This window comes from Channa argus, chromosome 1, assembly GCF_033026475.1.
Source record: "Channa argus isolate prfri chromosome 1, Channa argus male v1.0, whole genome shotgun sequence".
Taxonomy (NCBI): Eukaryota; Metazoa; Chordata; class Actinopteri; order Anabantiformes; family Channidae; genus Channa; species Channa argus.
This window is the reverse complement of record NC_090197.1, coordinates 8,969,452-8,982,520: the sequence shown is the minus strand read 5'-3', so window position 1 is coordinate 8,982,520 and position 13,069 is coordinate 8,969,452. Positions and strand designations below refer to the sequence as shown.

The following is a 13,069-nucleotide window of genomic DNA, read 5'->3' as shown; positions in this document are numbered from 1 at the left end:
TGTGCGGTGAGCCATTATGAAACACAGAATAATTTGTCAGAGAGAGAGAAGGCTGGCTCACGATGGCGGGAACAGATGTACACGCTGAACGAAGCGGAAGTCAGCAGGGCCATGTTTGATAAAAGCTCAGAAATGTATGAACACGAGGCCTTGTGTCCTTTTTTTTTTTTTTTTTTTTACCTTTTCTCCTTCAGTCCTCAGACTCCTGATAAAATGACTCTGCCTGCCAAGTCCATAAACTTAAACAGCAAACAAGCCTGCAACCTTGTGCTTGAATCGAATTTTAAAGAATGAGCCGGAGGTTGTTCACTGATAAGTATTTCTAAACTAAAATTCCTTTGAGGCCTTTCATCAACAGCCCCTTTTCATCTGCTGCTGATCAGAATGAAGATTTGTGCATTACGTCCTTTCAGGATGCAGCGTTCCCTTTCTTAGGAGTCATTTCCTCATGCTAAATTGTTTCTCCTTCCTTCGATGCAGCTGCCAGACATTTAAAGTGACCATATTAATGCTATTTCATGAGCTGGTGGAATATATACTCACAGGCTACTTTGGCCACCCCATTCATTTTAAACACTGTGGCCAAAACATTAGAACCAGCTCTTACAGTAATTTAATGTGCTCCACCACCGACTGTGACCTAAGCATTAAACGCACGTATTATTACCTTTCTGGCAGTTTATACTTAAAAAAAAAGAAAAATTTATCTTTTTTTATGTTGAATCCTTATAATCTTGTAAAAGTAGAATTCATGGCCAAAAGACTGCATTAGATTGTACATAAACACAGGCCCAAATGTGCAGGTGAATAATATGTTTTATTTATTTATTTATTTATTAAATTATGTATAAATTATTCATATTACTTGATTTTAAGCACATTCATCACATTTAGCTGATAATTATAGAATTTGAATGTAGGGTGTTCAGTTTTTTATGGGTACTTTTTTCTTACATAAAAAGGATGTGAACATGTTTTTCACTGCTGGTTATTCCTATTGCTTTTTCCCCTCATTGAAGAAACATCATAGTGACTTTAAAATGTTGGTAGAGGTGCAGCTCTCTTTAAAATAAAAGTTTAAATACAATTCAGGTATGATTAAATTTAAACAGCTGTAAAACAAAAACAGCAACAACAACAAAAAACTATGGATCATATATAGATATATAGACACAGATAACACAGATGGAAGCATTAGTCTGAGGTAAATATTCTGATTCCTATACAGACAACTCTTTGCCAACTTTCTCAAATACAACCCTTCCATGTGCACCAGAACTGTCACTGACAACTCTATGCGATAACTGGCAAAGTCCAAGCACTGAAATTGGTCCAATTATGATGCTCTAAAACCAACAGATCCATATCTGGCAGGGATGTGAGTAACTGAGACATGTTCATTATCACCTTTTGCTGCCGACTGAATCAACAAAGAAACTAATGAGAAGGAGAGAGGTGAGCTGCCAGATTTTTCATTTCGTTTCCCAATACTCTTCTTCTTCTTCGCTCCAAAGCTCATCTCTCTCGCTCTTGTCTATTTAACTTTCGCTGTTGGGCAAACTGCTGAACAGACACGTACACTGCCAAGTCTGCACTCCGAATTATGTTCTGATAGAAATGAGCCATCATCATTTTGAGCAGTTGTTTATTAATAAATTGAGGGTTATTTGGTTTATTGGTCTTACATGAGTCATACCCATGTTCTCTAGCTATATAATATATAAATATGCGCACACTTTTTATCTGTGCAGCATTAGGTAAACTTCACCCGTCCTGCTCTCTACGCATTTCCTCTCTCGTCACTTATGAGCCTGAAGATGCCTCGTCTCTTAACATCTAATCCACTTCTTCCTCTCAGAAAGGAGAAAGGCAGGGTGCTGATAAGAGGATTGGCTAAAAAGATGCCATTATTCTGCTTTTGTGCCATACACACACACACACACACACACACACACCTTGTCCAGTCTGGGTCAAAGTTTTTCTTTTTTCTTTTTAAAGAGAGATTAATTGGCTTGTTTAGCGGTTGTGAGGATAACTGAGCAACAAAACAAGATGTGGGTTAAAGGACGTGAACTTTCAGTTCAGATATGGAGTGTTTTGTTAGTTTGAAGAAACATTCTGGTAGTGTGAAAACCAAGCTAATGATTTTTTTTTTTTTCATTATTGAAGCTAAAGCAAAACCAAGAATCTAACTGATGAACTGTGTTTTGCATAGTTTATATTACTGTACTGTATTCGCTCTTTGTGGTCCTGTTGTGTTTCTTTTGCATGATTAGTATTTCTCTGATGACTTTAAGTTTCAAATTTAAATCCCTTTGCTGATTTCTTTGGGGTTGTTTTGTGTCTCTTGGAGGACATTCTGCATTTTCCTGTGGTTATTTGCATCATCAGTGTCTTTTTTTTTTTTCTTTCTGCATCCCTTTGCATATGTTTTGTGTCCCTTTGTGATCATTTTGTATATTTTCATAGTTCTTTTGTTTCTTTCGTTGCTTTGTGTTTTGTTTCTGGGATATAGAAAATAGGCAGATACAACTGTTTCATCATTGTAATGCTAAGAAATGAGTGGTATGACAAGATCACATCTCATTATTTTTGAATTTCACAGTTTTGCTCTCTGGCCAGAGCTTCCAGCCTGTATATTTTAAGAAAATAATAAAATTAAAATCTTACTATAAATATAATCCGTGTTAAACTATGTCAAAGCCTCTTCTATGAGGGTGCTGAATCTTATCACGTCATCACGGTTTTTGATAAATTACATCTGCCCTTGAGAACAACTCTTGACATTGAGGGCTACAGTCTGAAAAATAATGTGGGCGTTAAGGGAAGAGCAAACAAATTGCAAATAAACTTATGTTCTTTAAAAATATCAAAACTTTAATAATATGCACTTGCATGTAGAGTAATTTATGTACAAGGGTTCTTAATATATTTGAAGCTGTTTCCAGAGAAAAATGTCTGATAAACCCAATGTATGAAACCTACCCAGCAGAAAAAAGCAGATGTAAAGATATTAGCCGAGTGGTGAACGAAACAAAGGATTCAGCAGCTGAGGTCTCTCAGGATTCAGTGGGGAGAATACATTTGTCATGCAGCAAGAAACAAATGAATCCCCCAAAAGTACTACAGCAGCATTTAAATGGCTTAGCATGGGGGAAAACATCACTTCTTCTGAGGATCCACATAACAAAATATCCATTTGCATAACTACTAAATCCTCTCTCCAACCCAATAATAACCCAGTATTTTTAGAGAAATACAACTGGATTTGAAGAAAACACTCGGTAATGGTTTTATCATAGTTTAGCAGTGTCCTAATGGCGGACAACGTTCTACAAATGTGAAGGCAGGCTACCAGCAGTTTTTCTGACCTACCTGCTGGCTCCACCTCCATTGGCACTGGATCAGACTGCTCCACTGGACGTCCATCCACATGTGTGAAGACAAACGGTTTCTCTGAGGCCACCATCAGACCTTTCCCCTGGGGCTCCACTGCTGCATAATGAGGCACCGACTTTCCCCTGAGGACCCTCCTCTTCTGCACCTCATACTTCTTCTCCTGGGCTGCATGTGAACACCACAAATACACAATGGAACAGGTGTGCAGTAATGCTTTCATGGAAGTACAAGTACCGTATGTTTGTATCAAAGCTATGTAGAGACCTAATTTTATTATAATGGACTTGCGCACTCCTTCAACTCATAGTAAACAAGTTCAAATCTCCTCCATTTTACATTTGCAGACACAAACAAAAGGAGATTTCTTAGAAGTTGATGTCAAGAGAAATTAGAAAGCTGCTAAATTGACAACAGGCAAGTCAAAACAGTGAACATAGTGAAGGTTACAGTACGATGTCTTACAAGCTTTTCTCTTTTACTAACATTCAGGATGGTGCCAATGGTGCCAATGGTGCCTCTTGTTAGCACAGTACAATGGTCCAGGGACAAAAGCCCTTAATAAAACACCAGATCAAAGCATTTTTATGTAGGTTGTGTTTGCAAATGTTAATGATTGTGCTTGAAGGATCCTCTACATGGGCAGAATGACAAAGACAATACTGCTGATACCCTGCACGAAAACATACTGTATGACAAAATATATTCTGACGTCCATATTTATCCTCTATCATGACACTGTAAAACTAAATTAAAAAGTGAAGATCAGTCACATTACAAAATGCACATTTAATCAAACACTGAGTTGATAAGCAAACAACAAAAAAAGCTAAGCTATAGAGAGAAGATCTCAAAAGTCTGCATCTTCAAAGCCAACTACAGTAAATCTGAAAGAGACTCTCAACAGGCCAAGGAGATGCTGCACAGTACACTAACGCATCTGGGACATAACCATTTAACTTCATTAAATGCACACAATGACTAACCTAGTATGGTTTTATTAACAAGTATTTCCATCATCTACTGGGTATTAGTACAATAAAATCCATCAGAGTGGAATAATAAGCATAAAATTTAGATCCCAAATCAAGCCTAATTATGTATGACATGCTTGTCTTATCCTACTTCAAGCTCAATTACTGAAATTACATCGGGTCAGTGCACCACCCACCATCTCCTGCAGCGTTGGTGACTGTGATCCACTCAAGAGACACAGAGTATCCGCTTCCTTTGGTTTCCTGCGGGTCTTTCTGGATGCGCAGCAGCAGAACTTCTATGTTGTGGACTCCAGCTTGGACATGAGAGATGCTGTGGAGGATGATGAAAGGCTCCCCCGTGTCTTCACTGAACAGAGGCTATAGGCACAGAAGCAACAAACCATTTTATCGTTTGAGAGGAGTCAGCTGACATCTAAGGAAATCTGTCATTGTAGAAAAAAAAATTAAAAAAAATAAAACAATTTCATGAAATTAAATACCACTTATACAAAGCTCATTATGAGGACGTTTGGGACATTGTGGAAAATTGTAAATAAAAAGAGAATGCAATGATTCTCAAGTCACTCAAAACCTTTTATTAATTTTTTTAAATTTAAATAGTTCATAGTAAAATATCCTGAAACTGAGAAACTTGGCTCTTTTTTTTTTTTTTAAATATCTGTTCATTTGTGGCATTTTTCACCACATCCTGCAAATGTTTATTTATTGTGAAGAGAAGTATCACTTATAGTTCTTTGTACTTGCTGTGTCAGTTTAAAAGACTGAACATTTGTTTTTGTTTTTTATGTTTTTTAAACTGCATCTGTATCTTTTAAAGAGGGTTAGGTTAGTTCTTGATGTCTCTCCTCAATTTGTGGTATTAGAAATTGCATTTAATTAAAACTGTACATATGTTGTAACGCATGAAATGTAGTGTAGGAATAAACGCTTAATAATTTCAAACTAACAGAATATCCAAGATACAGCATTGCAACAGAAATGGGTTCTTAGGAAAAAGGGTGTTGCAAAATGCTAACAGAGATGTTTTCCACTGGCTCATCCTGACATATAAAAGCGTTTTAGTGAGTAAGCAAAAAAAAGCAATGTAAAGGAGAGTAAAGAAGCAAACAGAGGTGTTAGGCATTATTCATTAGTGGGTGTTATCCATTTTGGTTAGTTCGTAATCTTTTTTAAACTAAAAAAAAAGGATATATGCTGACAAATAATTCTCCCAACAATGTGAAATCAAATCCAAATCTAACACACTCAGTGTTCATGTGATAGATGTGTGGGTGGCGGATATTTTCATGAATTTGAGATAAGCTTATAAATGTGTGCTCGTATTATTATTAAAAAAAATAAAACGATAAAAGACTAAAAAGGCTTTAAAGACTAATGATTTTGACTTTAAAGGCTTTAGAGAGGTATAGAATAGAGAATAGCGGAGGATGCATTATGGCTTGGCAACTGTCACCAAGCGTAGAAACGTACAATTAGAACACCGAAAGTTACTGACTCCAGGGTTTAAGATCTTCATTTCAAATTCTGCTCTTGACCTTTGCTTTCAGTGTGCTTGTTCACTGAGGGAACTCTCATTTGTAGCCAATACCAATTGCATGCTGGGCAATGGAATAAAGACTCATCGAAGATTTTATTCCTCACTATTGCAGGCCAATTTCTAAAGGCTGATTGTTGAAACACAAACGCTGGTTCTGCTGCTTGAATGCTGCTTGAATTTACATTCTGACAGTCTGAAGACACTTGTTTTGGTACAGTTTATGTGATGGATTATTGAAAATGCCATAATTCACAGACTAAACACTTCCAAAACAGTAAACAAGGCTCTTGGTGGGAAGTTTGGGCTAACTTTTAGGAAATTAGAAGACAATTTACCAGCCCAGTGAAATGTTTTAGGTGGAGTTATCAAGTCAAATGTGTTACAATTACTACCACTTGTTTACAAGTAAAACTTCTGCTTTGGTGATGACATATATCACATTCCAAACATTTCCAATGTCCCCAACTGCATTAAAAGTGTGTCACAGATGCTAATTAATCATTGTGTCAATGCAAAAAATTGACAAAGCAGCAATGAAACCCCAGTGCTACACACTGACATATATAATCTTTTCAGTATACAGTATGGAAAAATCTTTGCTAAGCTACTTGCTTCATTTGTTCGTTCAAGTTTGGACACTAGCTTGTGGACATTAATGAGATGTGATCCTTACACAAGACTTGCGAACCAAATGGCAAGTTCACTCCCTGTTCTTGGACTGGTCATTAATTAGCCACTGCTCTTTCACCTTTACAGAGATCTACAGTACTGTGCAAAGGTCTTAGGGCACCATCAGCTTTGCCATTTAGGTTGAAATAAAGAATCCATATTTATTTCTAGGTCTGTTTAATAGGATATAACCATAACGATGCAGGAAATATGTCCACAATATAAAAAAAAAAACAAAAACAAAATAAAACATTGTTAAAGCAAAGTGGCTTCTAAAGGCAAAAGCCTGTATTTAGTGTGACCTCCATTTGCTTTTTTATATTTCTTAATACTGTGTACACAATTTTGTTATTTTCAAGTTGTATTCTATTAAAGAGTGAAATAAATATCACTACTAAAATGCCAAATCTAATGTTGGCCTAAGACTTCGGCACAGTACTGTAAATTGTATTTTGCAAACACTTTCTAAAGAATATCTCCAAGTGATAAAACAAAAATGCTGTACATACTTCCCACTTCATATGGGTGTTGTCTCCCCTCTTGCCGGTGCGCAGGAGGTATAGTCGGCCGGAGCCATCGGAGAGTGCAGCCCACGTCGCTGAGGTGAAGCTGAGGGATGCACAGAGACGATCCTCACAACTGCTGGACTCAGCAGATGTACAAAAGACCTCTCTTGGCTTCCCCAGGGCCGTGTCCTGGAGTCACAAAACACCAGACCCATCAGTCAGTACTACATCCAGAAAATGAGCTAAAGGAGTCTCCACATAAATTAAGTCACAAACATCTACTGTGAGTCAACAAGTGTTTGTTGATAGAAAAAAAAAGTAAAACCATTTTGTTTGGCAAACAATTAAGATTATTGCTGCTGAGACTGTCCTGTTAAAAGCACAAAACAAAGAAAACAATTTCATATTTGCTTGAAAAGTAATGATTGTTCAAAGTAGTATAAATATCACAATTTGCGCTGTACAATATTGTATCATGATATTATAAATATGGCTTTATTAATATTATATTATTATATTGACTATACAGTTGCATGACCCTATGTTTGCATACATCCTCAAATCTCACGGGCAAGTTCAAGATCTTTGAAAGAGGACGAGTTAATTCTGGAAAATGAATAAATTGTGATTCAACCCATCAGAAACCTGAACCTGAAAGGGGTGGAAACACATGAAACATGTTCCACCACTCAAACCATAAAGAGCACCAGTGAAAGAAGGGAATCCTGGGAGATGCTGTAGGAGTAACGATAACAAATTGCTTTATTTCAGAAGGGTTTGTCCACAACTTAAAGTAAAGAATAAGCACTTGAATTTTACCCAAATATTATCTTAAATATTTAAAAAAATTATATCTATTAACTGAATGACTAAAGCAACTGGTTGGATTTTGTCTCAACTCCGTTGCAGGCTATGACAATAAATCTGAGGAGAGATGGTAGAGGGATGTAAAATGTGTCATATCTACTCTTACTGCTCCAGACTAATCAAACTGCTTTCTTTAAGCAGACCAGTCATGACTCACAGAGACCCAAATAAAGACACTTAATAATAAAAGGGCTTTGAACTACAGAAGAAGAGAAAGGTCAGTGCTTTCAATTCGAACGGGGCACTCTAATCCCATAAGAATATTCTGTGATTGACATCTGATATTAAAACACACAATAGAACATCACTGCCACACAGCTTGGCATTATTGTTCAAATACCAGAGGAAGAAGCCTTCAACAAAAAAAACAAAAAACAAAAAAACACAAAAAACCCCGGAACAACAGTTAACATTCTGTGCTCATCACAGAGAGACAAAGTTACCAACTGTCATGTGGTCGCCCATGTGACTGGGCTTCACATGCATTTTACCATTCTCAACGCGTTATTAGTAATAGATAGATAGGCCAGCTGTGAGCATCAATTACACACTGTGGGAACTAACAGTGTTTCAAAAGCACTATCCATCAGCTGCCCTGTTGTTGCTATGGAGCGTGACACTGTGTATTATACCGCTAGCTAATGTACGTCGCACCTTTGGGATAATTTTCTCCACCATCCGCACCTTTAATTTCCCGAACAGAGTGTGAGCCACCTATGTACATTGTGCCGAACAACACATCCCTGAAAATATACACAAAAGGAACTGCCAGGGACGATCATTATCATGTGATGATTGTAATTACACTTTGAGCAACACATTTCCATAAAGAGTCTTTTAATTATGCCACTGAAAGCCAGAAATACTGTCTCACAGGAATACAGTCTGATGATGATCATTCAGCCCAGTTTAGACATAAAAAGCCTGATGTGGCACCAATTTTCTCTAATCATGGTCAAAGATGTCTAAGACATAAAAGAATCATCACTCGAAAAGGTCACTGTGCTGATTTTGCTCACTCGTCTTAGCAACTTGGCACTGGGTAACGAACTGGGATCAGTACCTTGAGTCAGTCACTCCTGATAGTAACTACAGACACACAGCATCCAAAAACTTAGCATCTCTGCTGCGTCACATGATGAAAAAGCAAAAACATAAAATAAAAGTTGTGTTTTGTGTTGTGATTACTTTTCTGACAGTGTTGACATACTTTAACTGTGTGTACTTGAGCATCTTGAGAAATAGAGAAACATTTAGAGTGAAAATAAATCGATTCACATTAAAGCTGCCTTTTAAAATAATACGTTTCTTTTGACATAATTTGCCCAAAAGGCATCGTGAGCTGATGCTGCTATCACACACGTAATTTGTTCAGTCTACTGGTGTGTAAAAAGAAATAAAGCCAACCAATAATTTCACTGTCACATCAGAATTAAATGCATTGTATTAAACATGAATAATAAATATAAGCAAATAGGTTTGTACCTAACAAACACTGGCAGAGGACAGATCGACAATGAAAACAGGCCCACATGTTGCTGCAACACAAAAATAAGTTCTAGGAACAAGGCCTTCCAAGAAAACAAGGTGGATTTAAAAGCTTACCAGAGTGACGGTGAGACTGAGGACCCGGCCTTTGCCATCCACAAACAAAACACTGTCTTCATACCAAGGGTCTAAGTGCAGATAATTGTACATGCCAAAAGCACGCATATGTTCCAGAGTGTACTGAGTATCCTTCAATTTCACTTCCTCCACGGCTGCAGTACAGACAAAAAAAGAGGGAAACAGAAAACACGAAAATCACAAAATGACAGTTTATTGTATTTACATTTTTCTATTTATATCAGCTTCACTCAAGAGCCCTCCAACATATAATTATTGGAACTGCATTGATATGTTCAAGAAAAAATAAGAAAATTAAATGTATGAAAATATAAGCAAACTATTTTATTTCTGAGGTTGATATGCGGCAGACGGTGGAATCAGCATGTGTGAATATTGCTCTTCTCTGCTATTAAAATAATCATATTGTCTTTATGTCTTTGTCTCGGGCAGTATATGATGCTATGTGGAAAAAACAAAAGGCAATTTTAGACATTGTGGACAACAAAGTTCTTCACTAAGAATAACTGTTTTCAGAAGAGAGTTACAAAAATTGAGTCATCTATGTGTGTGATGTATGTAGTGCAATAACCACAAATGTCTGTATTCTTATGATCATCTGAAGAGAATTTAATAGGACTGCAGTTAGGATTTATTTCCTCCTCCTATTTTGTGAAAAATAAAAGGATTTTTATTCCTTGGAAATGTAAAATATTTAATACTTTCCCACAGCCCAAAGGTGTCTTGATTCATCTAACAAACCCAAAAAACCCAAAGATAAGCTGAGTGACAAAGAAGAGCATCAAAAATCACATTTAAGAAAAACATAAAATTTTGTTATGCTTAATAAGAAAATGGCCTAAAAAGCGACTATAACTACTAGATTAATTTTCTAAGCACGTGCTGTCAATTAGCTATTCGATTAATCCAGTATTGCTGTATTTCTAATAAACAATTTCTAATTTCTTTTTTTTTTTCCCAGGACACCCAGAGACACCCACCAGGGCCCTGAACACAACTCTGAACAACTGCTACACCTTCTTAATCTACATCGGCTTAATAAAATTACGTGCAATTTTTACTGAACTGGAAAAAATAATATGATAAATACGTATTGTTCAGCTAGTTATTTGTGTGACCTGAAAAGCTGAGACAGAGGTTACAGTCTGGTGTCAGTGCTAGCACACTTGCTAACTGTGCTGCAAGTTAGTTTCTCTCACCTGCATCCAGTTCTACGTTGTACGTTGGTATGGAGTCCAGAGATAATCTGTAACTTTCAAAGTTGGGGTCCAGTAGGTCTCTGTTGACCGTTAACGTGTAATTAGACGCAGCCATGTCTGTAGTTGCACAAGTCTTATTCACAAGTTGTTGCAAGCCTGTACAGCAAGATGATGATGGTGAGAAAGTGGCCAAGACAAACGTTTCCTGTTTTGTCGGCTACGGAGCCATTTTACGACGGACATGAGAGGCCCGCTCGCTCATGGGAATGTGAGTTCTCCTTGTATTTTCCCTTTGAACGCCTCTTGTCCTTCTAATACATTTATTAGGTGGTGGTTCCAACGCATGTAATAAAATGTAGGTAATTTGCGGTTTTACACTTGATTATTTCACTGTTATATCGCATTTTGGTCAGCTTGTAGCAAAGTAGCTAACCGCCGCCAAAGCGGAACTTTCAAGCTTGTGACGTTTCACGCGGCACCGTTGTGTAAAGGGACTGCCTGTTCCCCAGCTGATCCAGTTCAACAATAGGTAACGTCTAGCTGATTGCTAGCTAAATCATAAACGTTTTCATTTCCCTCATATTGTATCGTTCTTATTGAGACAGCTACTATGTCCGTTTGTTTTTTCAGGCAGAACATGAGCAAAGACTCCCAAATGAGGGCTGCAATAAACCAAAAGCTGATAGAAATGGGGGAACGGGAGCGGTAAGTGAGCTGTGCTACGCAATGACTTGATCGTGAATGGGTTAGACACAGAAATAGCTTGTTAGATATTCAGACATGTACATAACATCAATTAAATATGTGGCTTCAGGTTGAAAGAGTTACTCAGGGCAAAGCTGGTTGAGTGTGGATGGAAGGATCAGCTGAAAGCACACTGCAAAGGTAATGTGATTCATTGTTTGCCTAAAGAAATGTGTTTTTAAACCGTAAAACCGGATGGGGTAAAGTCACCCACTCTTTTGTTTAGATGTGATCAGAGAAAAGGGCCTGGAGCATGTCACAGTGGAGGACCTTGTCACAGAAGTCACACCAAAAGGCAGAGGTAAGTCACACATGTTCACATACAAACTCAACATCAGGAGGTGGAAAAAGCTAAGAAATATGCGCACTCCCGTGCAGTTATCATTCTTAAGTTGGTCTGGTTGAGTGTATCACATCTGCTGAGGAAACAAAACAACCAAAATAATAATACAACACCCCCAAATCCTCCCCTCCGAAAAAACTCCTGCTGCTCAGACAATGTTGATATACACTCACAGGACTATGAATTTCGGAAGTTAATAAAATACCATCACGGGATATAAAATAACATAACCTATGTGTTATATGCATTATAAAAGCTTCATATTTTTAGATTAAAGTAGTGCAACTCAATGGCATCCCAAACTACTTCCTCCTTATTGATGTTAGGATTTGTTGGAGGACTTTTGTATAAGACTGCATTACTTTCAATGAGCTGTACATAATAAGCTGTCCAACTGAGAGCATAGGATTAATCAAGAAACATTTGAAACAGCTTACAAGACAATGTTGACAAGACAAACTTTGGTATTTCTTATAAGACGGTATCTAATCACAAATACATTTGTAATTTACACGTTCAGTGCTCCGATATTTTTTTAATTAGTTCTCTCCTCTCTGCAGCACTTGTACCAGACAGTGTGAAGAAAGAGCTCCTTCAGAGAATCAGAGCTTTTCTAGCTCAACACGCAACTTTGTGAACGAGGTGATTCGTGTCTAGACATTGTTTTTTTACTCACTGTAGATCTACAATTAAAATTGAAACAGATCTTTGTTCTCATTGTGAGCAATGCTAAAGTGTTATTTTTATTTTGTATTGTGTGTTTTCATATTGAGTTTAGTTTGTTATGCTGCAGTTTTGGAAAAAAAATAAAGTCATGCCTATTTTGGACACTGGGAGTCCTAAATACTTTTTTTGTTGCTACTAAAAACTTGCTTGGCCTGTTTAATGGATTTCATTGTTTAAAAATAAGGGTGTGACAATGTCATTGTGAACTTGTATATGGTAATAGGGCTCTTGTGATTTTCCCTGTTAACTATCTGAAGGTTCTCAGTCCTCCAGGTTTGGTTATCGAAAGTATTTAAATACACAAAAACTTTGTAAAATGTATTTTTTTTTTTTATATATAAAAGGCTGAGTCATAAGAATGTAACATCATCATACCATCTACTCATTGGAATCTGGCACCACATTTCTTCTTGCAACAACATGTTTTTAAGTATTTCAGATGAAATAATCCACAGAGT

The 13,069-nt window shown here is 37.1% G+C and overlaps 2 protein-coding genes across 2 annotated transcripts in view; one reads left to right on the top strand and one right to left on the bottom strand.

Annotated features, from left to right (window-relative positions):
* nudcd1 (NudC domain containing 1) overlaps positions 1-11,008 on the bottom strand; it is a 30,819-nt gene extending 19,811 nt beyond the window's left edge. Inside the window, exons 1-5 of the mRNA XM_067489868.1 lie at positions 10,799-11,008; positions 9,579-9,733; positions 7,110-7,295; positions 4,568-4,751; positions 3,376-3,564 (exon numbers count right to left, since the gene is read on the bottom strand). Coding sequence (XP_067345969.1) covers positions 3,376-3,564; positions 4,568-4,751; positions 7,110-7,295; positions 9,579-9,733; positions 10,799-10,913 — 829 coding nt within the window. The 5' untranslated portion in view covers positions 10,914-11,008. The remainder of the gene's footprint in view (positions 1-3,375; positions 3,565-4,567; positions 4,752-7,109; positions 7,296-9,578; positions 9,734-10,798) is intronic.
* A 193-nt stretch (positions 11,009-11,201) lies between these two features.
* On the top strand, positions 11,202-12,713 carry LOC137106533 (transcription and mRNA export factor ENY2-2-like). The gene is made up of 5 exons (XM_067490011.1): positions 11,202-11,327; positions 11,429-11,503; positions 11,613-11,683; positions 11,769-11,843; positions 12,446-12,713. Exons 2-5 carry the CDS (start codon positions 11,436-11,438, stop codon positions 12,520-12,522), a joined length of 291 nt encoding a protein of 96 aa, XP_067346112.1. The 5' UTR covers positions 11,202-11,327; positions 11,429-11,435; the 3' UTR covers positions 12,523-12,713.
* Positions 12,714-13,069: the final 356 nt, after the last annotated feature.